Source organism: Parus major, chromosome 3 (genome assembly GCF_001522545.3).
Source record: "Parus major isolate Abel chromosome 3, Parus_major1.1, whole genome shotgun sequence".
Lineage (NCBI taxonomy): Eukaryota > Metazoa > Chordata > Aves > Passeriformes > Paridae > Parus > Parus major.
The window spans coordinates 35,855,113-35,882,050 of record NC_031770.1 but is presented as its reverse complement, the minus strand read 5'-3'; the positions used below and the strand labels follow the sequence as shown (position 1 = coordinate 35,882,050).

General features: G+C 39.1%; 1 protein-coding gene across 5 annotated transcripts in view; it reads right to left on the bottom strand.

Annotated features, from left to right (window-relative positions):
* Positions 1-5,845: 5,845 nt before the first annotated feature.
* The window catches only part of BIRC6 (baculoviral IAP repeat containing 6), a 173,698-nt gene continuing 152,605 nt past the window's right edge, over positions 5,846-26,938 (bottom strand). For all 5 annotated transcript variants that reach the window (XM_033512629.1, XM_015621424.3, XM_015621423.3 and 2 more), the window contains 8 exons: positions 19,907-20,052; positions 19,006-19,116; positions 17,585-17,802; positions 16,798-16,959; positions 15,428-15,505; positions 11,313-11,501; positions 8,227-8,361; positions 5,846-7,228 (listed from right to left, as the gene is read on the bottom strand). In XM_033512629.1, coding sequence (XP_033368520.1) covers positions 7,049-7,228; positions 8,227-8,361; positions 11,313-11,501; positions 15,428-15,505; positions 16,798-16,959; positions 17,585-17,802; positions 19,006-19,116; positions 19,907-20,052 — 1,219 coding nt within the window. In that variant the 3' untranslated portion in view covers positions 5,846-7,048. The remainder of the gene's footprint in view (positions 7,229-8,226; positions 8,362-11,312; positions 11,502-15,427; positions 15,506-16,797; positions 16,960-17,584; positions 17,803-19,005; positions 19,117-19,906; positions 20,053-26,938) is intronic.

The window sequence follows — 26,938 nt, the reverse complement described above, 5'->3', positions numbered from 1 at the left end:
TTTGGGCAGAGAACTTAGAATACAGAACGGTCATATGAAATGGTGAAATAGTTTTTTAACAGGAAAGCATGGAGCAAATCATCTTTTCTGATACATGCCTTAAAATGACACCTGAAACTTTTCCTTTAGCTTCATACAGAGCTGTATTTTTCCTTAGGTATCATATAAATAATAAGTGATAAACCAAGACCTAAGCTGAGAAGAAGATGCTGAATAAGATCTCTGAAATTTTTTCTTTACATATGCTAACTGAACTAAAACCCAAAGGCCATTAAGGCAAAAGCTGTTCAACTATGGAAAAACTTAAATTCAGGCAAAAAGTAAACAATGGTGGTTTTTTTCCAGGGACCTTATGGAACAAAATCGCTCTGCTAAAAGAAAAGCAAAGGTAGAGGTGAACACTGGCAATTTAATCAGCATGGAGACTTTGTATCAGTCACAAGATATAATATTTGAGAATTAATAGTTTCTGCATTGTGTGATACAAAATCAACGACACTTTGCTTTTGGACATTTAATCCCAGGCTGTGATGGATGCTGGGCACTGAGCACTGTTCTCCTGCCTCAGTGGAGCCTTGGTGCCTTTCAGTGTGTTGAAATGTGTAAAATGAACGATCAGGGAAAAATAAAAACTGGATGAATTTACAGTCATGGTTTGTCCTCAGTGACATTGATTGGACAACTGTCTTTGAGGGCACACTTGGCAATGGAAAATAACTTTCCATGCTGTTTGATTCTGGGCATGAAAATGCATTTAAAAGTAAAGCAAAAATGTATTTGAGGTAGTGATTAAAAATACACAAGTCATACTAACATTTTCAGGAAGACAGCAGTATCACAACAAGCATTTTAGCTGTGTTATTTTTATTCAAATGATTGATCCAAACCTTCCATTAGGCATGCATTGAATTTTGCATTCTACTGCAGTTCTCTGTATGTAATCTAGAAATTTCAGCACTGTCCCTCACTGACTACCAGTACAGGCTCTTGAGAGCTCTTCAAGACTGAATTTTCCTGACTTACACAGTTGTTTATCAGGAGCCATGTTCTGTTGTTCTCCCATTCTTTGTTCAAATGGCTTGGTTTTTCTTCTGATACAAGTTATTGATGTTCAGTTCCCTGCTGTGTGTTTGTTCATCTGGCTACTTTTTTTCTAACATGAAAGATTTCCTTGGAGGGAGAGCTAGAAACAAGTGAAAGGAGGTTTAACACACCAGTAGGCAGTGCAGATACAAAAAGGATATTTTGTTCTTTGGCTTACTTTTGCTTCAGTCACCATTTTCTCTCATCAACAGCAATTGTTTCAGTCTGAGTGTATATTTGTAGTGTTATTTGTTTTGGTTTCTTTACAGTGAGAAGTTAGTGTATGGAGCTAAACCAATAGTTGGATGTAATTTTCGACTTGTTTTCCCCGTTCTGTCAGATGGATCAGACAGTGTCTATCAGACTCTTCATGCTGCTGGTGCTGAAGTCTCCCAGGGACCTGTACTGGAGCAGTGTTTCAGCATCTGTGTGACAAGCCTGCACACTCTTGCCTTTAGTGACCATGAGGCAATTGGGAGAAGTGTAGAATTGAATCTGATTTTTTCCCCTCATCTGAGGTTTCTGTTATGCTCTGGGACGTTTCCAGAATCCCACACACTATGGCAAAATTCAGCCAGCCAGATGGTCGCATGATTTCTCTTGTGACTGCTGCTTTGCTGGAGGCCAGCCCCTGTGAATCTATCACATCAAGTTTCTCTGGTTGAAACTGCCTCAAAATACAGTTGAGATTTGCAGCGTGACTATTTAGTAGCTGAGAAGATGGGTCCTGTTGGCAAGCACAGCATTTCCTTTCCAGCAATCCCGCTGCTGGCTGCCAGGTTTTGATGTGCCATGTCACCTCTGTTCCCTCTTGAATCACTGCCTCACTACATTGCCAGCAAGCAGCTGCAAGGTCTGCAGGACAGCCTGAACTGTAGCTATAGCCAGCATGGAGGCAGGGACTCACATCCTGCAGACCATTCCCAGCCACTGTGCACAGGGATCTGGCACCCTGGATTCTCTAATGTGAGAATGCTGGAGCTTGGCTGGGCTGGTTGTACCCATGTGATGATGGTGGCCTTGTCACAACCTGAAGTAACCACACTGGTGCCCCTCCTGCGGTGGTAAAGAGGAGCTGTCGTAGTCCAGGGCTAGAAATGTGCTGCACCAGAATCCAGCTAAGGCCACCTTCTTACGAGCTGCTTAAAATACTGTAGAAATAAGTTTATTATTGAAAACTCTGGCATGAACAAAGACATTTTGACTGAAAAAGTTCTGGAAATTTTCATTAATGTGCTTATTCCTCATTTAGGTATGGGCAAAGGCGTTCTGTGGCTGAAAACTTAGAATTTCAAGGTGAGAGAACAGGACTTCTGGAGACATCCAAGCCATTGCTTAGGAGTAGATTGTAAGACAATTTCTGTTGGTATTCTGTTTCTGAACCACATGATTGTTTAAATATCTTAATGAAAACAGAAAATATGGAAAACACTCCCCCCCCAAGTTTTGCTTTTCCCATTTGCTCTCCTGGTAAATAAGCAAATCCTTAAAGAAGCAACACAGAATCTTTACAGATGGCAAACAGCTTTTTTTATCATGAGATTTTCAGTTTAATTTTTCACGTTTGCACTCTTAATGCAAAGGGTAAGTTGCATTAATACACTTGGAGAACTAAGCAGACCAGGTTATTTTTTGTGAGCCAAAACTTGGGCACTGAGGTAAGACCAGAGAAGAGATTGCAGCCTGCAGACATGACAGGTCACAATATGCAGAACTCTCTCAATCAAGACAGAGAATTGTGGTTTGGGATTTGTTTTCTGAGCCTTTATTAAACAGAGTCTGTGGTGAGATTATTTGGGAACTCTGTTATAGTAATTCAATGGCTAAATTATGTATTTTCTGCATGCATGGTTTTGGAGAATAAAACAATGGCAACAGCCAAATCTCTGGAGAATTAAAATGTTTTTACCTGTGATTCATTTTTGTAATTGTGGAGCTTGCTTTTACCCTCGCTCAGCTCAGTGCATTTCAGAATGCTCATTGTTGAGATACAAACGCCCTGTTGTTCCTACTAATCCTGTCACTGTCTGTGGAGTATTTTCAAAACAAATAACTGACAGACTGGATGCATTTATACATGGATAGATATGTGTATGTGTTGGTAAAAACCCCTGAGATCTGAAATACCTTCTGCACCTTATACTTGTTCCTTATGGCAAGAAAAATGAAAATCTGTCTCCTTTCTTCTGTGAAATGCTTTTAATTTTTGTTTTCTATAGAGAGAGCTGGCAGTCCAAGGTGAGTCCACTTGGGGGTGACTGGCTTCTTGAGAAATAAAAAAGGAAACACCTGCAAATCACATTAATACAAAGGCAGCATGGAGTTATAAAACAAGGCAGGCCTGCTTGAGAAACTCCAGCTAAAAATGTAAGCCTAAATAATTCTTCTTCACAGGGATCAGAATAACATAGTATAGTCCTGGCTTAAATGTTGGTCAGCTGGGTTTGTGTGCTGGTATTTATGGGTTTACAAGACAAATTAATAATATGGCTGTTTGCTTATGCAGTTGTTTTCCTCAGGATGTGTGACACAAAATTTCTTACAAGTGCCATCAGAAACATTTTGGGGAAGAAAAGTAATGGATGACATAGCTGGAAAAAAAGACAAATTTATAGTCATGTTTTCTCAACAATGTGATCCTGCCAGAAACTGAATGCCCTATTTGAGAGAGCCATCAAAAACAGTACGGTACATTTCCTGTATTGTGTGGGAGTTTTCTCTCTCTCTTTTCTTTTTTTTTAAAGCAAAGAATAGATGCTCCACTGCTGCTAATAGAACATCCAAGCACAGCACTGGCACACTCACACTGAAGCTCCAAGGAAGTGGTCAGCATCCCAGTGCCTTACCTGTGTCAGCAGGATTTTACCTGTGTCAGCAGGAGAGTCTCCTCACCTGGCTGGCAGAGGTGCACAGAATCTGCCTTGAGCTTATGGAAAAGATTTACAGAAGAAAAACAGCAACACAGCCCAACCAACAGTGCCACACAGGTCACTGCAGATCCAGTCCATCTATAGTCACATGTACTTTATTCTGCTTTTACCTAAACATTTAACATGTAATTACTGGAGTGAAACTTGGAAGTTGTTTACAGCTTTTACGTTTCAAATTCTGTTTTGTTAGTTTTCCTTTTTTTGTAGATTGTCATATTTGTTTTTTCCTGTATAGGAGTGGCAGAATTACAGAGGAGCATTAATCCGTACATTTATGCGTATCTTTTACCCAGAGGAAATTCCAGAGGAAGCCATCAAATCCCGCAGAGGTACCATCATTGCTGGCTGTATATGGAGAGGGCTGTGGCTGCAGCTGCAGAACAGAACAGTCGTTCATGTGCAGCAATCAGTGGGACAAAGGCTTTCATGGAGCACAAGGTCTCATGGATTGCCGAGATGTTTCCTCTTCTGCAGACACTGTGGTTGCAGTGACACAGTCAGAAAAGCTTGGAATTGTTGTCTATGAAGCAGACAGGGAACACTCTTGCCTTACTCTGTGGTGCCACACTCTTCCTCTGGCAGAGTGGCTACAGCAATTCCAATGCCTGGTAACACCCCACGCTACACTGCAGAACTGTAGCGTCAACAGTCAGTCCTGGGCCAAAGGCAGCACCAAAAAACATGGAGTAAAATTCCATAATCATCTAACTAGCAGCTTGCTACCCTTTGCACTTCTGTAAATAACTTCTGTTGAATTATACATTTTCTACAAAATCAGCTTAAAAGTTAAAAACACAGGACCTGAATGGACTGTTAGAAACTGTGATCAGACTGTACAGGTTTCTATTCACTTTGATGGAATGGTAAGAGATGAGTCTACCACCGCCTCACAGGATTTTACTATTTTATTTTATGTGATGTTACTGCCAAGTAACATAGCTACCTTGTGTACTTAAAAACCTAACAATGTGTATTTTGTATTTGTTGCCAAGTTCACGATTTACTTACTAGACTGTAAGACAGTTGCAAGTTATTAAGGATTGAATCTCTGCATTAATTTGGTACAATACCATTCTAGCTCATGTTAGAGCAAAAAAAAGGATAATTGGTATGTAGATGCAAATTAGAGTTTAATATCCCATGCAGCTGTTTACATCTGCTTAATTAAGCAGCAGTGACTTCACATTAGCATTGCTATGAAACCATAAATACACACTGGAGATAAAGGTACAATCATGTTAAACCACCTTCCTCATGACAAATCAATGCAAGATGGGTACTTTTTGTTTCAGTCTTGTGTTCTAATGGTAAAGAAAAAAGTCTTCACGTTTAAAGGATGTTTGGGTTCAACACATTCGATTTTGGTACAAGTACCAGGATTTTATAAAAATACTGTGGCTGTAGGCAGACAGTTTAAGCAGTAAATGAAGAACTCTAATGGAAACTCCTAACAAATATAATTGGAAGTCAGTGGGTAATTTTCTTTTTGGAGCCTTTACAGGAGTATCAGAGTCATTTTGCACAGTAATAGAAGGCAAGTAAATACCCATTGGGAAAATGCAGGGCTGTCTTAACACTGATGAAGTTGTAACACTTGGACTATGTGGCATAAGCTCTTTGTTTCATGTATTTACCAGCAGTTCTGGCACAGGGCTGCTTGTTTTGCTCTTTGACTAAGGACCCCTGAAGTTCCACAGATGTAGCCAAGCTGGTATTTTGAAAGGTATGTACAATCAGAACAGGCCTTGGATTAACACAACACATCAGGAGAACACAAAAACTGCTCTTCAGTATCAGAACTAACCGTTAACCATCAGCATAAGAACACAACCTCAGTTGGTGCCATTTTTAATGATTAGAAATAATACATTGTAAAACAAAAAGTGAAAAAATTCCAGCGTGATACTTATAAACAAAGAACAAATAGAAAACAAAAAACGTCCGGTTTTGCCTGATTTATAGTATTTATCATACACACAGATCGTTAGTCTGAGGTAATACCAGTATTAACTTTTTAGTCCTTCAAGGACTGCTCAAAAATTAATAACAATGATAGCAATGCATGTTATGTTAAAAATGAGACTTGATTATTAAATCAAGTAAACTCCTTACCCTTTTAGTTAGGGATCTGTGGCTGCAAGTATAAAACTGGAAGGAAGTCTACACAGCAGGAACTTACAGGACATGGGCGTCTGTGTGGTGTGTCAGTACGTAAGAGTACAGCTGAGTATGTAAAAATCAGACATGTCAATACAGTAAAGACTTTGTTCCAGAATAGCCCTTAAAAAATTTAGAATACTGTTAGTTTGCATAAAATAGCCAAAAAAACCCAACTAATTCAGAAGTCCAAATTTGGCATGAGGTAAAACCATGTGCATTTATTTCATCTGCATTTTAGATTTAGTAAGCATAAAATTAAGTATGTTGACTGTAATGAATTCAGTCATACAAGTGCAAGTCTTCAGCTAGAACATATTTTATGGCAGTTTATTTAAAAAATGTACCAGTAAATCATAAAAGAGGGATCATGTCCATTTAACGTTTATTGAAGTATACAGGAGGTTTTCTTTAGAATCAAATATGAGCATGAATATATGGCCAAACGTAAAATCTATCAAATTCAGTGAAAATTTTCTGACTTTAAATAGTAGCTGTAAGAATGACCAATATATATTCTTTGTTACAACCGCCCTCACTCTACAAGTAAAAAAAAAAAATAATAAACATTCAGTAAACATTCTTTCCTAAGGTAGTTTCCCTTATATATCAGTGATTTATCCATTTTTTTTGTATACATAACTTTTTAAACATACCAATCAGTGGTTTCTCACAATTGAAAAATAAAAGCACAAAAAAGTTTACACTCTTGTACAGGTAAATAAAAGATCATTTTTAATTAAACTGTATATCCTTAAGGGCATAGTATAGTTTCAATTTCATTACCTATTACATAATTAACTTCTTACATACAAATATTGACATATTTGGCTTGTGCTTCAAAGCCGTTGTGTCTACAAAGTCCATGTCAATGCAACTCATGACTTGAAATCAGTGGGGACATCTTTACTGCTGCTGGGTTTAACCTGGTCGTGCAACATGGTCTCTTCTGAGCTTGTTGTGGCACTGCATTTTTCTGGAGAGTCATCAGTGTCTGGATCCAACCCTTCAGGACAGGGAAGCTTTAGAAGTTCTTCCCGCAGCTGAGCTGTGTGACGCTGGATATATAAAAACAGGTCAGTGTGGAAGGCCACAGTTAAAATAATACTTTTCACAAGGTTAGACACTCTAAGGCAAAAAGAGGATTAGGTAGAAAAGGCTTAAATGTACTATTTCAATGTCTGGATCAACCTCTCCCCTCTATTTAAGGACTGCTACTTTCCATTTAGTGACAGAATAATTAGCAAGAGCTGCTAGGGACTTTGCTAGTCCCCAAGGCTAGTCCTAAGGGCAGTCAGCAGAACTGCAGCCAACAAGTGAATCACTCTAAATGCTACACTGTTGGTCTCAAAGTTGAGTCACATTTGTGTTTGGGGGTCACAGCAGAAACTGGCTTGGACTTGGTAGGTCATACAGTCAAACTAAATTTATAAAGAATTCATGGTGAGACCTGTCACAGAGACAGATATGCAGAGATTTGTTACCGATCACAGTAACTTCATTTTGAAGACCAGTCACACTGAAAGAATGGAAGTCTGGGAATAAGAAAAAGAAGCCTTCTTGGTAATACTTGTCTAGGAAGGCAGAAAATGTTTATAATGGTTAGAACTTGATTAAAGTTAACACAGGATAACACTGATTGTAGCAGACCATGGTTTAATAACTGCTTGTCTACTCTAAGAGCTTGTTTTCTGGCAAGGATCTGGTTGTAATACAACTTTATCACGTACCCCCACCCACCCTCAGAGTGAACAAAAAAAGCTATTATCACAGAATATTCTGAGCTGGAAGGGGCCCACAAGGATCATCAAGTCCAGCTCTGAAGAGAATGGCCCGTAGGGGATAAAACCCACAACTGTGGCATTATCAGCACCATGCTCCAACCAACTGAATTGAACTTGGGGTCACTGTGTCTTATACAAATATTCACAGAAAAATAGGCAGGACAGGTGCTAAAGGAAAATCCAACTTGTAGTAAAAATACTGGGTTAGTGGAATACACACACATTTAATCTCTTGACAACTGGGAAACCTAGATTTGTTATAAATGTCTCACCTTCAGAGCTGCTGCATGGTGGGACATGGTCCTGCCCACCCGTTTGTCACTGCTGTACTGCTGTATGTCTGCTATCCACTCCTCACACTGAGCCATGATCTCCACTCTTTTCAAGTAGAAGTGTTTGTGGATGACCTGCAAGAAAACGTTCCCAATGTAACATGGATGGAAGAACCATATAATTTAACAATACCAAATTTGCAAGACCACTGTGGGCATAACTGAATATAAGGAAAAAAAATATCTGTATGAAGAATTCAGAATTGAATAAGGTTGGAGATAAAACTGGAATTTCTGTCCTCAGAAGTTTCCAAAATCCAACTTGAAAAAGCCCTGGGGGAACCTGTTCTGAATTCAGCTGATGCTATTTTGGGGAGTTTGTTGGTCTGGATATCTCTTCAGTTTGTAGGAATCCACTGTTTGTGTGCAGCCTGCCATTTCAGCAGTCACTTGTGTTAGCTGGGTGCAGGGTAAACCAGTGCCAGAAACACACCAAGCAAAAGCAAAAGGGAGAGCGGAGTGCTGCTTCATTCTGCAGCTCAGAGCTGGATGTACTACGCAGGCACGAGGTTTGCACAGGAGCAGAGCTGCACAGAGACAGTGCTGAGGCTTTCAGTGTTTCTTTCCCTGCCCTTTTTTGCCAGAGAAGCACGGAGTAAGCAGAAGCACCATATCCTCCCCTGTCACTGACCAGGAGGTGCCCAAAAAGTAAACAGATGAGCAGAAACACTTTAGGCAGTATGAGCACAGGAACATTATGCGCTTCTGCAGAGAGAAGGATCATAGCAACTGCTTCAGAGGGGATGCAACCACTTTGCTCTAGGCAGAGGCAGCATGTTTGGGACACAGGAATTCTCAGGCCACGGTAGTTGAGCTGCCCAGTTTGGATGGGAGCCAGTATTTGATTGAAGAGTAATTTTGGTATTGAAGTACATATGTGAGTTTAAAAAAATCCAAACAATCAACGCTCATACAAAATTGTGAAACTCTGTTTGGTGTTGGCTTTGTCTTAAAAAGTTTTCTAAAACTCTGAATGGTGAAAGAAACAATAAAACCAAAGAAATGATATTGAGCACTGAGAGTTCTTGGCGATATTGTAACATAAGGGGAAAAATAATTTTTTGCTCTGGAGATTAGAGAAAATAGCTATCAGAGGAACTGCATATTGAAAGTGTGATTGACTTCAATTCTGGATACATTCCTTAAATCCAAAATGGAGCTTGGAAAAACTCCCAAACACTGGCAGTTTAGATCTCCTGAGCCTACCCATCATTTAAGACACTGAAGACAAACAACTCAGATTTCTGAAAACAACAGCTCTCAGGACCCACGTTCTTAGGCTTCAGTCTTCAGCATGAGTTTGCGTTTGTGTTACTGAATTGATCATCACTGTTAAGGTTTCTCAGATAACCCTACAAAAAACCTAAAGGTCTGAACAAAAAGGGAATCTCCCAAAGAAGTGCTCAGATAATCCTAGAGATGCATTTCCATTTGGATGGATGCAGATGGAATCCAGAACTGTTCCGAAGCTGCCTCATACCAGCAGTGTGAAGAAAGCTGAGCTGCAGAGTATGGACACGATTACTGAGACTCTTAAAGGAAAGTGCAGTAACAATAAGCTGGGATTCAGTTCCCAAATGGTGTAATACTGCATATCCTTCACTTCTGTACATGTGAGAAGAAACATGGAGCATTATTGTCAGGGGGCCCATTGCTTTCTAATATATTAAATTAATTTAATCTTACTGTGATTTGAGAATACCTTTTTCCAAAGAGAATCCATTACATTAGCTAGAAGAAAAAGACCTATTAGCAGAAGTTATTGGATCATGTGTCTGCACATTATCTTTATCATGGTATTCTACTTATTGAGTAGAACATTTAAGAGGTAATTCTGAACCACCACCAGGTTTTATTTCATTAATTTAATACCCCTACATACACTGCACATACTTTTTCACCTGCATGTGGATAAAAATATCTAACACTTATAGTGCAGGTAAAGTGTCAATGTTTTCTCATTCCACAAGACACAGTAATTTTAATGAAAAAAGGTTTTGTGTTCCAAATGATGTTTTTTATGATATCAAGGAAAGGAGATCAACATCTCAGATGTCACACCCAGCAACGTGAATAATCCTAAAACAATTAGGCTTTTTCAACATTTTATTATGCAGACAATTGAAAGCATAGATGATACTTCCAGATGGTTCCATGCTTCAACACAGGCAACAGCTGTAGTAGTTCAGAGCAAAATGTCTTTTTCTCGAAATATTCCCTGGTAGTACTGTGAGATGACTCATGTTTGACCAAACATTTTCCATTAATATTTATACAGATTCTCTTAGTGTTTCTTCCGCTCTTTTTTCCTTGCAGTCTTTGCTGTACATGTTCAAGCCCTTGAGATCAAACTCATCTGCTTTGGGAAAGGAATTGGACTACAGACACTGAGAGAAATTCCTAATAACTAAATTCTTCTGTGATGCTACAGGTGAGCTTTAGTCTCTTTTCAGGAATGTAAATAAATTAAGCAATTTGATTTATTAATTTATTTTTTTTTAAGACAGCATGAATGAATGAAGGTTAGTATTGCTTTTAGCAGCATCAAGACAGTTGTTTTCAAATACACAGGTTTCTAGTGCAGATGCTTTGTGGGATTTCTTTTAAGGTATTTTTCCAAATTGCACTATATGGTGTATCTGAAGTGTTTCTTAGTATTTGCTTCAACTTGATGATCCTTGGGAAAATACTGCCTGTTATTTATGCAGAGTATGGAGCATGGAGTGCTCCTTTGTAGGGCTGACCAACAGATGTTACAGGCCATGGAAAAGGTCCTGTTCAGTAATAAGAGTGAGCCAAGCTGACTGAACCAGCTGTGCACCAAGATCCCATTTAGGTCAGCCCCACTTTGCCTGCATTCCTGTTTCCCAGAAAAGAATCTGTGAAGTTTGGTGCATTGTTATTCACTTCAGTCTCTTGAGTCAGTTGCTGCAGGTTAAAACAGACATCTCACGCATGATCTTACCAAATATTTGCATTATTCTTAACACTCAATAAAGAGAAATACTGCCTTTCACAAAACCTACCTCCTTAAAACATGGTGATGGATTTCTCATTTGTTCAAGCATTGCCCACTTGACTGTTGCCTGTCGGATATTTCCATCATATTCTCTGGAGCTCTGGGTACCACTCGGAGTACCTCGCGATCGTTCGTAACCCGGTTCGTTGAAGTATGGTTCTGCCACCAGTATCAGGGACTGGACAGACACTAACACCTGTTAAGAGAAGAAACCAGATGTTCAAATCATGCTACCAAAGTATTCTTATAAATATACACAGCTCTGCTCACCTTACAAGCAAAACCATTTCTATAGCCAAGTCCTTCCATTTGTGATCCAGGCTAGGTGCAAGCAAGGAACATCCATGTTTTCAAACCTAAACTGTCACTACACACAAAAACCACCGAGTCCTGTGGCTGTGTATTTAGCTGAGAAAATGACAGTGTGAGAAAATATAACTTAAAACCCTGCAAAACAAATATACAGCTATAAGTAAAAGAAAGTTTTTAAAGGAAGATGTGTCTGACTGGCCCTTTTGTGAAAGAAAGTGTATTTGTCAAGTTGTCAGTCAACAATTTTGATTTTTTCACTTTGGCTAAGCTCGCTAATTCTTCTAATTCTGAACTAGATGGAAAAGAAAAAAGCAGGTAAAAAGGCCATGTGAACCACTGAAATTAACCCTGATCTACAATGTCTCCCATTTTTTCTTTCAAATGAATGTTCTTAGCCCTTTAGTTTCAGATTTTACAAACAATACTGTGTCATATGCCAATAAAACAAAATCTCAGTATTTTTCTTAAGGGAAAAAAATGTTTTCAGTACTGTATGACCAAAGCACCAACTATTCAGTAATTAGGAAGTAAGTATTTTCCTCCTTTTGATTTTACTATCCAGCACACATGTGAAGAGATGCTGACATAAATTCAAGGCATTTATCTGTATACTCTGCTATTCCTAATAAAACCCAAAGAATTAAACAGACACATTGGGCTCTTAGGTATCCAAATGCAGATGCAAATGCAGATGCATATTCATGATTTGATGGCTTGCTAGTTTTTCCAGTATTAAAAAACGTGTCCCTATCAACTTGGATTTTTACTAACTGGAGGGCAAGATTTTCTTATGTACTTAGGACCAGCAACAATTTTAGGGATTAGAGTTCTGTGACACAAACTTCCAGAACTGAAAAGAATTCAACCAAGGTGATTTTAACATTTATATTTCATCAATTAGTGAAAAGGTGATGATATGTTACAGACCTAGGAATGTCATTTCCAGCACTGAGCATTCTTAGGTGCAGATGCCCACATGTCAGGGCAGCTGTTCGTGGAACTGATTCTCCTCCAATCCTAGGTACAACTTAGGGCTTTAAAACATTCCCTAATTCAGCAGCCTAATTTGTGAATTTGGATATGGAGGACAAGAAACCTCCTGTTTCTTGGTGGATGCAGAATGTACAGCTCACATCAGATAGATGCCATGTCAGCAGCAATCCAAACTCTGACTCTTTCACAGGCAGTGCCCTGACATCCACAGATGTGCTCTGTGCTCAAGAGTGGCACTCTCCTGGAGCTTCTCCCGTAGCAAAGCCAGCACAGAAGGGTTCCAGCTTCCCATCCTCTCCGTGATGGTTCCTCACTCCACAGACACTATGCCAGGTCAGTAACTCCTAGCAAAGCAGCTGTCCATGAGCCAGCTGAATGACACAGGTTATCCTCAGTCCCACCAGCACCTCACAGGAACACACCCTCACTCCTTTAGGTGCCATGGCACTTTGCCCTTATGCAGCGGCTGTGCTTTCATTACAACACAGACAGGACAGTCTAGGGCAGCCAAGTCTTTATCCTGATGGATTGGACATGGAGCTGTGCAGTGGGAAGATGTGAACCAGCATCCCTCATTGGGCTGAGAAGGAAAATTAACCAAGTTTTTCTGTTTCTCAGGCAGGTGCTCCAGGTAGCTGCTGGTACTGTGTGCACCATCACAGTCTCCTGTACCTGCCCTGCACTCAACTACAAGCAAGCCCATTATTTAGGGTCAAACCTTAAAATACAGGTAAATGTATTACAACACAGAATGTGCCTCAGAAATCAGGTTTCATGAAGCAAATGGCCACACAGACACCAACAAAGGCAGAGTATGATGCAAGTGTGCTAAGTCACAATAGAGTGACTTCAGGGCCAAGGCTTTGGATATGAAAGGAGTTCTGGTGATGTCTGTAGCTTTTACATGTCTTTGGAAGAACAGGCTTTTGCTTTTTAAAAAATTTGTATCTTAGATATCTATATATTTTTTAAGCAGCTATAGTAGAGAAATTTGACACTGCAGCACTGTACTTTCTGGGCCTGAACAAGCAGTCAATACTTTGAATTATAATTATAATGAATGAGAAACTCTACACTGATTTTACAGTTTTACTGGGTAATAAAAATTAATTTCTGAAGTATTTTGGGTGGTCTGGCAATAGTTCAATCTCTGAGCCAGAAAAAACATGTAGCGCTTAATTCTTTCCAAGCAATTCATTTAGTCCTACAGCTGTTTTCCATTTAATAGTTGTAAAGTGATTTTCTCTCAATGTGGTGGGGATGGGACTTTTTCCAATAGTTTTCTTACTATTCTCAAAATGAAACACTGAAAAGAAGTTTTAAATTATAAACTTTTATGCTGCATATGATTTCTAACAATCAAATCTAACATTTTAATGTAAGAAAAAGGACTTGTAGTGAAAGTAAGACTTCCTAAATACTTGTACTTTTCTACACTGATTTTATAGTTGAAGTCCAAAATTGCAGTTCATCTCTTGATTAAGAATTTGCATCTTGAGAGACTTGCACTCATTAAGGAAGTGTTGGATACCTACCCCAGTGTGACCCTCTCACTTGCTGATATTGAAGCTGAGTGTGAGATATGCCAGAAAGTTGCCTTGATTGTTGTACCTTTCAAAGGTAAGAATGAATGGCTTTGCACTGATATTGACTGGCTCCCTCAGCTCCCCTGGCTTAATGAGGTTTGGTACCATGAACATGTGAGTCCAAGCAGCTTCAATACCGTTTCCTCTACTGTGGGTAATTCCTCATTCTCACAGATAACCCTAGTGAGGGCTCAGGGACAAGGGAAAGCAGGTCTTACCTCCCCTAAGAGCGAGGCAGAGATGACCTCTGCCCTTTCCATGCCCTTGTCAATAGGTTTCCTGCCCCACTGAGCAGCTGGAAAACCTAATGAAAATGTGTTCTTTTGCTGCCAGCATGCAAATTATGAAAAGCTGGCCCTCTGCCTCACTTGCCTGACTTCCACACACTGGAATAGACTATTCTTGAACTTCTAGGAGACTGATAAATCTGCTCTCCAAGGCCAAATCCTGAACAAGCTGAAATCTGTTCTGCTGAAGGCAGTAATTCTATTATGCTGAAGCTGTGCAGTCTTCTAGGATTTTGAACAGAAATTGTACCTTGTGCTACATAATAATTACTCCAAACTTAGAATAAATTCAGCAACTGCCATAGGAAAGAAGACATTGCAGGCTTTACTTAATGTCTTTGCTTGTGAGTCAGTGCATGTCTGTGAAATAAAGCTGAAAATGATAAGGACTGCATGCCCTAATAATTTCTGGTCTAATGCAACACTAATTATTATTGAACGCAGCATCACTGCACTTCCATTCCCTCCATCTTTATTCCTCTACTCAGCTCACCTGCATGCTTAAGAGGAGGAAGGCTACAGTCTGCACTAGAGCACTTCACTTTCTCATCTCTCACAGTGTGGAGCCTCCTTTGTCTTCACCATGAAAAGCTTGTCATAAATCCTCCCAGTCTTTATTTTATTTTTTTTCCCCTTTTTGAAAATAAAATAAACTATTTGAAATCATCTGAGCAGACCTGGTGCAGGAATGAACTGCACACATGAACAGCTGCTCTTTGAGACCAGAACAACAGAAAAACTCATTAGAAAGAGCATTTTGAAGAACCTGTCTCCTCAGCAGTGTTCTTCTCCTAGAGTTCCAAGGACATTTTCTGGACTTTTGTCTTATTTATACTTACTTGAAGATTATTCTGGTTTAAATGTTCTAGTAAAGGAATCATTAGGACTAAGAGACAACTTACTACTCCTAAATGACGTTTGAAGAGAAAGAAGGAATTGCTCACCTGCAAAAAACTTGATGTTTGGGGATTCCATTTCTCTTCTGGCCTCCCATGCCATGTATTAAGTATGCTTAAGCACACCTGAAAAGGTGACATTATTAATACCACAGACAAATATTATGACAAAATTGTTCTGCTTGGACAGAACAGAATGTTGACATTACATTCATTCTTTTACAAACTTTTTTACAACAGCATTCTAAAAGACAAATTTGTTTCCTGTCACAGAATCAATGAGGTTGGAAAAGACCTCAGGGATTGTTGAGTCCATCCTGTGACTGAACCACCACGTCAACCAGACCACGGCACTGACTGCCAGGTTCAGTCTTTCCTTCGAACACCTCCAGGATTGGTTGGTGACTCCACCACCGCCCTGGGCAGCCAATTCCCATGTCTAATCACATCTTCTGTGGACAAATTCCTCCTAATGTCCAACCTCAAACTCCCCTGGTGTAGCTTAAGACCATGAGACTACTTTGAAAGGGAAACAGATAAAAATACTGTGGATAAGCAAAAACAGCATGCTAATAAACATAAAACACAAGGCAGATTACTTTTTCTCACAGGAAACTTTGGGATTCTACTGCTCCAAAAAAAAAAAAAATCATGAATATTGTCTGATTCTCTACTTTCTGCTTTAAATACTGTTATAAAACCTGTAATTGTGCGTTTTAGAGACAGTCATTCTGCTTAAGCATGAAAAAGGTGGTTTCTGACACCCAGACTATCAAGAAATTGTAATTATTCCTTAGCTTTTGTGACTGATCTGAACTTTAGGGAGGTTTATGGTGTTCTTGAATCTTATTGTGAAATGGAACAGTCCAAAACAGGGAAAACAAAGAGACAAAACAAACAGAAAAAACTTAGAGGAAGTATTTTCCAGGACTTCAAACTAGACAAAGAAAAACGGAGATGAAGTCTCGACTAGGAGTTATATTCTGTGTCCACATTCATAGAAAGTAAATGGAGAAAATGAGACAAGGCACTCAGCAAACCTTCAGCTGCAGCTGATATGAAGCACACTGTCCATGGAAAGGGTATTTCAGCTAGACAAAACAGATTTCTGACTGGTTCATTTAGCAAAAAATGTTGGAAAAGAACATTTTTCTCAGTCAAAACTACTTGCTTTTTTGGTCCGATCCAGCTCATAAAGGCTGGACCTCCAAAATTCTTCGAGACTATTTAGAAAGGGACTAATTCCCACTTGAAATTGGCAAATCCCTCCTCATTTTGGTCTGAAGACCAGTATTAACCAAAGAGCTTCCTCCTGTACACTGGGAGTGGTTGATCCATAATTCCATCACAAAAAAAACCCCAACTTCCATCTGTTTCACTTCCTTGTTACATCTAACACAGGATCCCAGCTGACCTACCTTGCCATCATTGTAGAGGTTTGGATTAAATCTCACGCTGTGGCCTCCAGTTGTTTCCAGATTCACAAGTGGAGGGGAATTCGGATAGTCTTGTGGGAAATACACATCAAACTCAAAGCAGCCATTTGCATACGGGGTGTCTGCTGGACCAGTAATGAGAACCTATAACATTAAAAAGAGGAAAAAAAAAAAGAACACTTAAAATCCCCACTCTTGGATCTATCACACAGTTGAGATTTTGTAAGTTACATGAATCATTTCATTTCCACCTGCTGAGTAGCAGGAATTATTAATAAATGTCATAATCATACACAGGCTGTCAGTCTGTTCATTCTGATACTGTGGGTAAGCAAAGCCCTTTGCAAACACTCATTTCTCAAGGAGGTGAAACTCTTTCCTATTGGATGTATTACTAGATTATTTATTTCAAAATACAGGTCCAGAAGCTCTCAGTGTACTTCTCCACACCTACTGCCTGCAACTTCAACAGTCACAGGTGAAGATAATGGAGCAACATCACTAAACTTTCCCCTTTGGAATAGCTGGCTGAAAAAGAAAGAATCTCGTTCTGTGAAGACTCCTTGGCCAACCTGGGCCAGGTGGGCTCTCCCCTCCCCTGCCAAGCTGCTGAGAAATCAGACTCAGATACTACCACTTACATTAATACCTGGACAGCAATTAAAGCGGACATGAAATATTTCCGGTTTTTCCCTAAGATTTCAGGCACCTTCCTGAACACTTCTGTGCCACGCTGAAGAGAGAGCTAAACGCAGCCTTGCTTCTTTACCTTCATTATGTCGAGCCGCTCCTCATCACAGCGCACGAACACGCTGGACGAAGATGAGAGAGGCAGTGAGGTCGAAAGAGTCACGGCTTCCTGAGCCAGACGTCGGGCCCTGGCAGCGCTGTTGGCGTCGCTCGCGTTTTTTACCTGAGACATGTAGTGGTAATTTACTTTAAAAACCAATTTGCCGTCATCATCTTCGGAAACCATTTCAAATGTATCTGCAAGAGACAAAAATTTAGTTCATCAGGAAAGGAGGGAAGTTTATAGTGGGTTAGTCTTGGATAAAGATTATGAGCATTAAAAACAGGAAAGTTTAATTTACATCACCGTAATGCAAAAAAATGTGTTTTGAGAGTTAACAGTGATCATAGAAACCAAAGCATTAAAAGTGCTGGGCTGAAACAATTTCTGCAGCTAATTTACAAACTTTCATATATGTCAAATATATACCACTCCCAATCTGGAAAGCTATCAGCTATTCCCAGCCAGGAATATGATGATAGTTAAAAATACATAATAATGCAAATAATGGAACTGTGTGAAGCCAAGTGCCAGCGGTGTTTACTCGTGCTGGTGGCAATGTTATTGAAGAACCATGAAAAAGTGCAGCAGAGCTGGTTTTCTTTAATCACTTGCTACACAAAATCTGCAGCACAGCTGCCAGAGGGAAAAGCTCCCACTTCCTACAAACCTTCCTAACTCCTACTCTTGGCATACACTCCACAAACACTTGTGAGGAAAACCTCTTACAAATACAGCAGCAAAGAAATGTCACTGCAAATGCTGTCACCACAACTCAAAAAATACTCAGTGAACATGTTTTTCCAGTAATTTTATAGCTCTTTTTTGGATATGATACTAATAGTTCTTTATGAATTATTTTGGTAACACATTCCTTTTATGGCTAAAATAAGGACCGATTCCAATCACATTTTCCAAAGGTAATATATTGCATTTCATCAAAGGACACAATCAAATTTTTTGCAGTTTAACTTAAAAAACACATTTTGATTTAAATTATTTTCTATTTAAAAAAAAAAAAAAAGCTTTATATATAAATAAATAAATATATCATATATGAGCTTTAAATAAATCAAACATTTCAACGTAATTTGAGAACTGAAAGACTCACAAAAAATCATTACTGTAATGAAAGCATGAATACCATGACATCACTGAATTCATCTGATCCCTTGAACTACCCCAGTGCATGCTTAAAACATTTCTTATTAGTTCAAAGAGTGCATGAGTTGGTAACCTGAAAACACAAATGTACAATTTTCCTCATGTGAAAATTATCAGTGGTCATGTATGTAAGACAGTTGTTAACTTTTAAAATAATAAAGGATTCTGTTTAACAGAACACACATTTCTTCAGTGTCTGCTTTCTAAAACACACACATTAACACTTCTCAACCTACCAAACTGGAGTTTTTTCATGACAGCCACATACTTCTCTTCAAGGGATCGTAAAACAGACAAAGGCTTGGGCTTCACAGCAGCCTTCTTGGAATACTCAGCCATCTTCTTTTCTGTTGTGTAAAATACGATGATTATTTGTAGTTAACTATGTAATTCCAAGAAAAGCACAGCAAGTGTTGACATTTTATGGTTACATTCTTTTACAGAGACATCTCAAAACTGGGCATTACTTGGCATATACAAATCTCTTTTTCTCACTAATGTGTATCATTATGTGAAAAGCTTGGAGTAAATTAAGATCATAATCACAGCTTAGAAATAATTAATGACTGGTGCTGCTTTTTTGAATATTTTTTTATTCTTTAATTTACCTTTTTTTAATTTCAAACAGAAAGTATGACATATAATTATGTGAATGGCTATTCCCACATGCATTCCTGGACTCTCCAAAATCAGGAGCTGATTATACATGCCTTTAGAAAATGCACTCACCTGATTCAGCTACTTAATCTTTAGTTTTTATTACTAGACAACCAGATGGTCTTCTGAACATCTGCATTCACCTACTTAATAGTTAATCCAATTAATAAGATTTAGTTTTAACAGAAAAAGTTTTATAACTAAAGGTCCTGTCTGTTGTTTTCTGCCAAGAAAAATAATAATAAAAAAAGGTTGTGCTGGAAGGTGTGAGGTGTACTCTAACTTACTTGAATTATTCTGTTTTCTGATCAAAATACTGAAAACTACCACAAGGCTCCAACCACCTTTGACAATGCAGTCAGTGGCTGGGGACAGGAGGGAAGTGTTTTGCCTTGCTTTGATGCTGATTTATAAGTTACCTGTAAATGGCTGTATTACAGATAAACAGCAACAGTACTCATAGAAGAGTTTGTGTTTCACCTTGGTTTGCTTGGCGCAGACTGGTGGTCGCGGCATAAACGATCTCTGCAGTCTTTTGGATGTCTGGCACCAGGAGGGTCAGTCCCTCTGGCTCTTGATCAGAAGTATCTGGTTTTACTCCCGCTTTAGCTTTGTCTTTTTTAGACCTGCAAGGGGCAAAGGAATAGGATATAACATGAGGAAATATCTTTCAACCAGACATACAGTACCCAGTCAACAGGGAAAAACACCAAAGATAAAGGACTGAGACTAAACCAAGCCTTCTGAAATGGAATGTGTCTCTCTACCTCCAGGTTCATCACTAAATGCAGCAATCAACAGTTCCAACACTGAACATGCTGCCTTGATTTGACGAACAGAGGTACAGCTGGTATGAGCAGTGAAAATATGAACTTAAAGCCAGAGACTCCAGTACAGCAGTTTCTGCTTCAACATTTCAGGCCTCCTGATTGTTACCCCGCAGGCTGACCTGCACACCTTCACACAAGATTAGAAAACTTTACACAATCAATCTAACAAAGATCATGTCATGAATGTGCATTTCATCCTTGCAGATCCTTGTGCAAAACTAAGTCCTAAAGAGGTGACAAAGTGCTCTTTCCTGCTATACTGTATACTAGCAATTGCTGAAAACACACTAATGGTAAAACTCTAGGAAACCTCCAGTAAAAGTTCACAAAATCTAGATGAATATCAACCCAGGTACCACAGGACCATGGGTGAAACATGAATTTTGTTTCTCTCTGCAGTTCTCTTCTGGGCTACAGAATGTAGAGCTTTTATTTCCATAAAGAGTTTAATGTAATATAATTTTAAGAGCCTAAAAATATAAAAAGAAACTAGGTCACACTGGAGGTTTATAATTAAAATACTGCAAATCAAAATGTCAATTTAAATATTCCAAATTTTTGGTAATTATTTGAAAATGCAGTGCATACTAACACTGCTGTTTGGTAGAAGCTAGTTGCATAGTAGTCTAAGATACATTTAAATCTTTAGACTGTGACAATCCAGTCCTTACTAGCATAGTCAAGTGCTGAAATGAGGACAAGGGTATTTGATACTAATGTAACCTAAATGTGTGTATTTAAATACTACTATGTTTTAAGAGCTAGCATAAATTTACACTGTCTTCTTGCAAAACTTGGGAGATTTTAATGCCAGCAGCACCTAAATTATTTTACAATCATTTCTGTACATTTTTGTTTCAACAGCAATTGTTCATTTTGAGACCCAAACAAATTCAACAGCCAAGATGAAGTAGTTTTCTCTTTCTCACTAGCAAAGTGACTAACCAAGAAACTATCTACATGAACAAAACCAGCAATTTAATGTTTTGATATAGCAAACATATTTTACCAACTATAACCTTTCTGTGTTTCAATCTAGCCTGAAATCATGCATAATGAATGTCTCTCTAAACTATTCCATAGAGGTGATTACAGTAGTACTGAATATGGTCTCTGAACTGTACCTAATCAAATAAGAATATCCCTAGAGAACATTAATAACAAAATACATTACTGTAGCGCGGTCCATTTTTCCTGTTCCAGATTTAATCCAAAAGGATGTTAACCCATGGCTGACTTCAACCTATTTTGAGCTTTCAGATCCTCAAAGTTAGGAGGAACCAGACGTATCACAGCCAGCCCCAGGCCGCATTTGAGGGACACCGTATGACAAAAAAGCTGCATCTCTCATTCATACTTTGCAATCCTTATTATTGCATTTTTCTTTGTGCAAAGCTAGGCCAATATTTTTTAAATAAGCTACTAAGCACCTTCAGAAATATACATTCAAACCTACTAAACCTCAGTGATAACCTGTTTTAACATCATGCACATGCTAGCAGCTACCAGTCCTTAGAAAGGTACATAGATTTAGATCTGCCTGCTATTGATGCAGAAGCCTTAAGCTATTTCCTACAAAACCCTTGGAGAAATTCTGGCTGAAGTAAAATGTCAGTGGGCGTTATACAAGAGACAGACGTGTGAAAAGCAATAAAAAATGTGCTTGGTGAAGGTAGCAAAAGTAAAATTAATTATTAAAAATTCATTTTCAAAACAATGCTCTTCTGGCTCTTTTGTCGTCTACTTGCTTTTACAATTTAGACTAGTTGTTTGGTTTTCTTCCTTCTACTTGGTCTTAGAATCAAAAAAATCAAGGTGTTGGCCTCATTAAGCAAAATGCTTCACCACATGCTTAAAACCTCCTACAGACATAGTGAGTTACTGACAGCAACTACCTCAGCTGACAGGAAATATATATTAGTTGAAGAAGCAGAGAAAGGAGACATGTATTCAAATGCAAACTTTCAGTACCAATAATGTATTTTCCTCATGTTCTCCTTGCTGTCCACAAGTTACACTTCAGCATTTCTGAACTGTCAAAAAGAGAATGTATTCTCCTAACATCTCCTGGGCCACCAGGGAAAGGAGATTCTGTCCATTGCAGTCATGAGCACAACAGAAACCCCCACCCCGCCTCTCCTCAGAACATCTCAGCTCTACCCTGACAATTGTAGTTATCCAGGCGTTGTGTGAAGGTCTACATTATCCAGCTGCCTAACTTCTGAGTCAGGCCACAGCTGTGGAAGAGCAGTTCAGGAAGCAAAATGCAGGGATAAATCTAACTCAACCACACCTCTGCCCCATCCAAGTATTGTTTTTTTGATTCTGCCTAATCATGGATTTCAGTCAGTTTCTTAGGGAGGATAAGACAGCTGATACACAAATTCCCAAAATCACACATACTGCCTTATTAACATTTAGCTTCCTCAGGCAAGTGTTGCTTGTATGTTCTGATGGTTAGTTAGGCTAAAGGTAACCTTTTTCCCCACTTTTGGAGAACAAACCAACTGATATTGCCATAGTGCGCAAGGCACGTATGAATGATGACATCCATTTTTTTCTTCCCTCATTTTGTCTTCCTACCTTTCTTTGATTCAGGAGACCACCAGCTGAGTGTGATCCATCCTGCACAGTTTGTGAGATCACAGAATCACAGAATGCTTTAGGTTGGAAGGGACTTTAAAGTTCATCTCATTCCAACCCCCCTGCCATGGGAAGGACACCTTAAACTGGATCAGGTTGCTCAGAGCCCCATCCAGTCTGGCCTTGAACCTCCAGAGAAGGGGCAACCACAGCTTCTCTGGGCAACCTGTTCCAGTGCCTCACCACCCTTGGAGCAAAGAACTTTTTTCTAATATCTAATCTAAACCTACTCTTTCACCTGAAGACATTCCCCCTTGTCCTATCACTACATCCCCTTTGTAAAAAGTCCTTCTCCATCTCTCTTGTAGGCATCTGCCTCATTATTTTATTCTCTACTTTAACATTATTCACAAATGTTTGGAGAAATTTAACAGTACTTTACTGTTTCTCAGTTTATTTACAATCAGCATATGGAAAACCAAGCAATTCCCTAGACTCTAGATGGGAAAATCTGTCAAAGGCTCCCCAGCCATATGTACTCTCACACAGATGATAATTTTTAAAGCTCAGAGTTTTGCAGTCTGAGATAGAAGTGAACACCACTGCAGACATGAACCATTACACTTCATTTTATATTTCTTTTACATTAGAAGACCACAGCAGCCCTTTCTGAAAAATGTGTTTATCACGGCTATTAAATAATGCACTTTAAAAAGAACAGGTGCACTGTAAGATAAAAATCTTGCACAAACAGGTCTGGAACTGAAGATGGAGGTGTGAATCTGGTCACTGTACCTATCTCCTTCATGTAACAAAATATCCTGGTCTGGAAAATCTAAAAGCCTATTTTGTTCCCTAAACTGTATGCTTATGAAAGGGCTGAGACAAAAATGTACTCCAAAGCCCATGACAAAGTTCAGAGGGTTTCACATATCACCAATGCACTGGGGAATCTTAGAACATGCAAAGTAAACAAAGATCAGAGTCACTGTGAGGGTCCCAGTCCCTCAGAAAGGTCCTGCTGCAGCCTTGTGGCTGCTCTATGGACCCTACAAAAAAACTCCTTGGTCAGATTCAATCTTGGAATCGTCCAAGGTCAAAATTACAGCTTTACTGAAGATGATAGTTCATAAACTATTTCTCAGTGAGACCTGAAACACACAGTGTTGCTTTGTGCACACATGAGAAAAGCTGTTTGGGAGCACGTATAATGTAGGCAAAGCACACTATTAGCTGAGAAAATACCATTCTCCCTTGCTGTCATCTCCACTGCTGCAGTCCTGCCTGGGCTCATTCTCTCTCCAAGCTGTGTGTCATACATGAGTGATCCAGAGGCACCAGCAGGGCCCCAGCTTGAGAGAAGCAGTTACTGGGAATTTACATCTCTCTCAGTACTCTATGAAGGAGTAGATGAATAACCAAAAGTAAAGTCATAAAGCCAGTAAGATGCTTCAGCTCCTTCCTTGCACTCTATCAGCCTGCATAGAAATTTATTTATGCAGACAGCTACCAGTTTAACAAACTTCTGAGCTTTAATGCAGGAAAAACCTTAATCTAAATGCTACGATTTCCAGAGTGGAGGTGGAGCCAAATATTTAATTTAGACACAGAAACTTCCCCATACAGTTTTTCAGCCAGTGAAGAAAAAGCAGAGAAAATGTCAACCCATATTTAAAGGGATGACAGCCACTAATATATTTGCTAGAAGAGACAGCAGTGTACATGCTAATGATTTAAGCCATTAATTTAGCTTGTGCTAGAAGATGACAGCCTTCTCTTTATGCTGTGCTAAATGAATAATGAATTAAACATTCCCAAGGCAACTTTAATTTTCAAAGTCAATACTAATACTTACTCACCCGTGCCTGGTATTTGGAGGTAAATGTGATGGTACATATTGATACCTCCATCAAAACATTCAGAGTAAAGCCAATGAACCCTTCAGCCCCTGTACACCACAGGGACAGTGCTTACAGCACAACGCTGCTCAGTCTTAGTCTGGGGCTCCCTGTCATGGGATACAACTGCCCTGGATTTGCAATCACAGAACCCTCATGGGCTCATTTGTTCCTTCCAGTTTCTTAAACAAATCTCCTGAAATCAAAAAACAAAAGCAAGGGACTTTGCAAATGACCACTGGTGAAAGCTGGTCTCCTCCCAGATGGCTCCACCTACTCCACTTTGAGGCTTGAAGCACTATTTAGAGACATTAAGTGGAAGCATTCCAAACCAGAGGCTGCAGGACTGCTCCTTGCAGACAACCATCAACTCAAAATGTGAGCTTTAGCATGCAGTAAAAGGAACTGATAATATAAATTAAAACAAATTAAGGCTCGATTCTTGAGGCCCAGTTCTAAAGAAAATATTTTTTATTTGCAAAATGCACTCTTTCAAATAAAAGTTCTCCAAAATAGCAGTGAAGACTGCCATAGCAGAGAAAAGGTCTCAAGCCCACCTGGTGGTATTCCAGCATCCTCATGAAGCATAGTTAAGAATTTTAGAAGTAAGCTTGCTAGACAGCACATCACACAAATGAGCCACCATCTCATTTTGCAGAATAACCATTTGCCATGAAGCTCACCCAGCACACAATGGTTCCAATGAGCCTGCTTTGCCACACATCAGCAGCTCTCTGCAGCAAAGGGCTCAGCCATCACAGCAAGCTCATGTCTCAAACTCAGCCCTTGTGACAAGTCATTACACCAGCCTGACTGCTCTCCAGTCACTGATGGCTTTGACTCCCTATCATTCAAACAATCATGAGAAATCATCTCAAACCTAAATGTCTTCTCCATTATCCAGAAATTTTCCAATTTTCTAACAGAATACTGTGGCCTTTGTAAGTAAAGGAAATTCAGTGCCAACTGAAGTCCAAAACCAAAACTGTTCCCCTTCAATTCTGGATCAAAATGGACACTCCCAGTCCAACATGGATATGACATTTGGCAGACAGGCAAGTCTGCTGCTCAGAGGATGTGATGTTTCACCTTTGAAACTAGAACCCATAATTTTGGGTTGCTGTTATGCCAATTTGATCTAAAAGAAACAGCAGATTGTCCCATTTAGAAATTCATGCCAATATTTGCTTATATTTCTGGCATACCTTCAACTAAAATTCTGAGAATTTAAACCTTCCACTCCAGTGATTCCAGGCTGTTCAGGCTTGTTGGTGCTTTCATCCTTGTCTATACAATGCTTCAAAGACAAACAGCACTATGCTTCAACCACCCAGTAAAAGACAAGCTTTCCTTTTGTGCTGGTATAACAAAGTAATACAAGAAAATTATACAGATAATGCACAAAGAACTGACCACAGAATTCTTATCAAACCCATCTAATATTAAAATAATTATGACTCTAGAATTCCTCTTTGCTTCCAGATCCTAAGCTAGCACTGAAGAACTACTCATACTGTATTTACTTTATGAAGCTGAAAAGAGCTTATGAGTAGCAGTCATGCACCATTCTCACAAAGAAACTTTTTAGGCTTCAGCTTGGGGAAGTGACACAAGAAGATACAGGTTTCCATGGCAATTAAACCTGAGGCTAATGGATGACCAGATTAACAAAGAAAACGTGGTTCTGGTGGAGAATTACATACACAGCTATTGGAAATTGATTCTGCAGAAGCCAAATATTATTCCTATTTTAAGACTACATATACTATGAGATATATCTATAATATTGCCAGCAAGCACAAGCTGACTTTTTTAGGTGGGTTCTAAGACAAAGAACTGGTTTTTGTCCTCCCCAGTTCTGTTTCTGTTGCACTACACTAGCAAAAAAAAAAAAATAAATCCCATTACAGGTACCTTACATGCTTGATAAGCAAGACTTGAAATCTCAGTCAAGAAGGATTGGAGAAACTGATGGGTAAAGTCCATCAGGAGCTACTAGAAAGAGTTCCTAATAATGAGACTCCTTCTCAAAAAGTCTCTTGGGTAATGGTTGGTAAAAATTCCAAGTTAATGGAAGAAAGAACATTCACACCTCTTCCTGCCATTTTATTTATCTTCTTCCCATGATGTTTCAGCACATGCTTAGGGCATAAATTTTGCAGAGAAGGACAAGTTATTTCTTAAGACACGGTATTTAAATT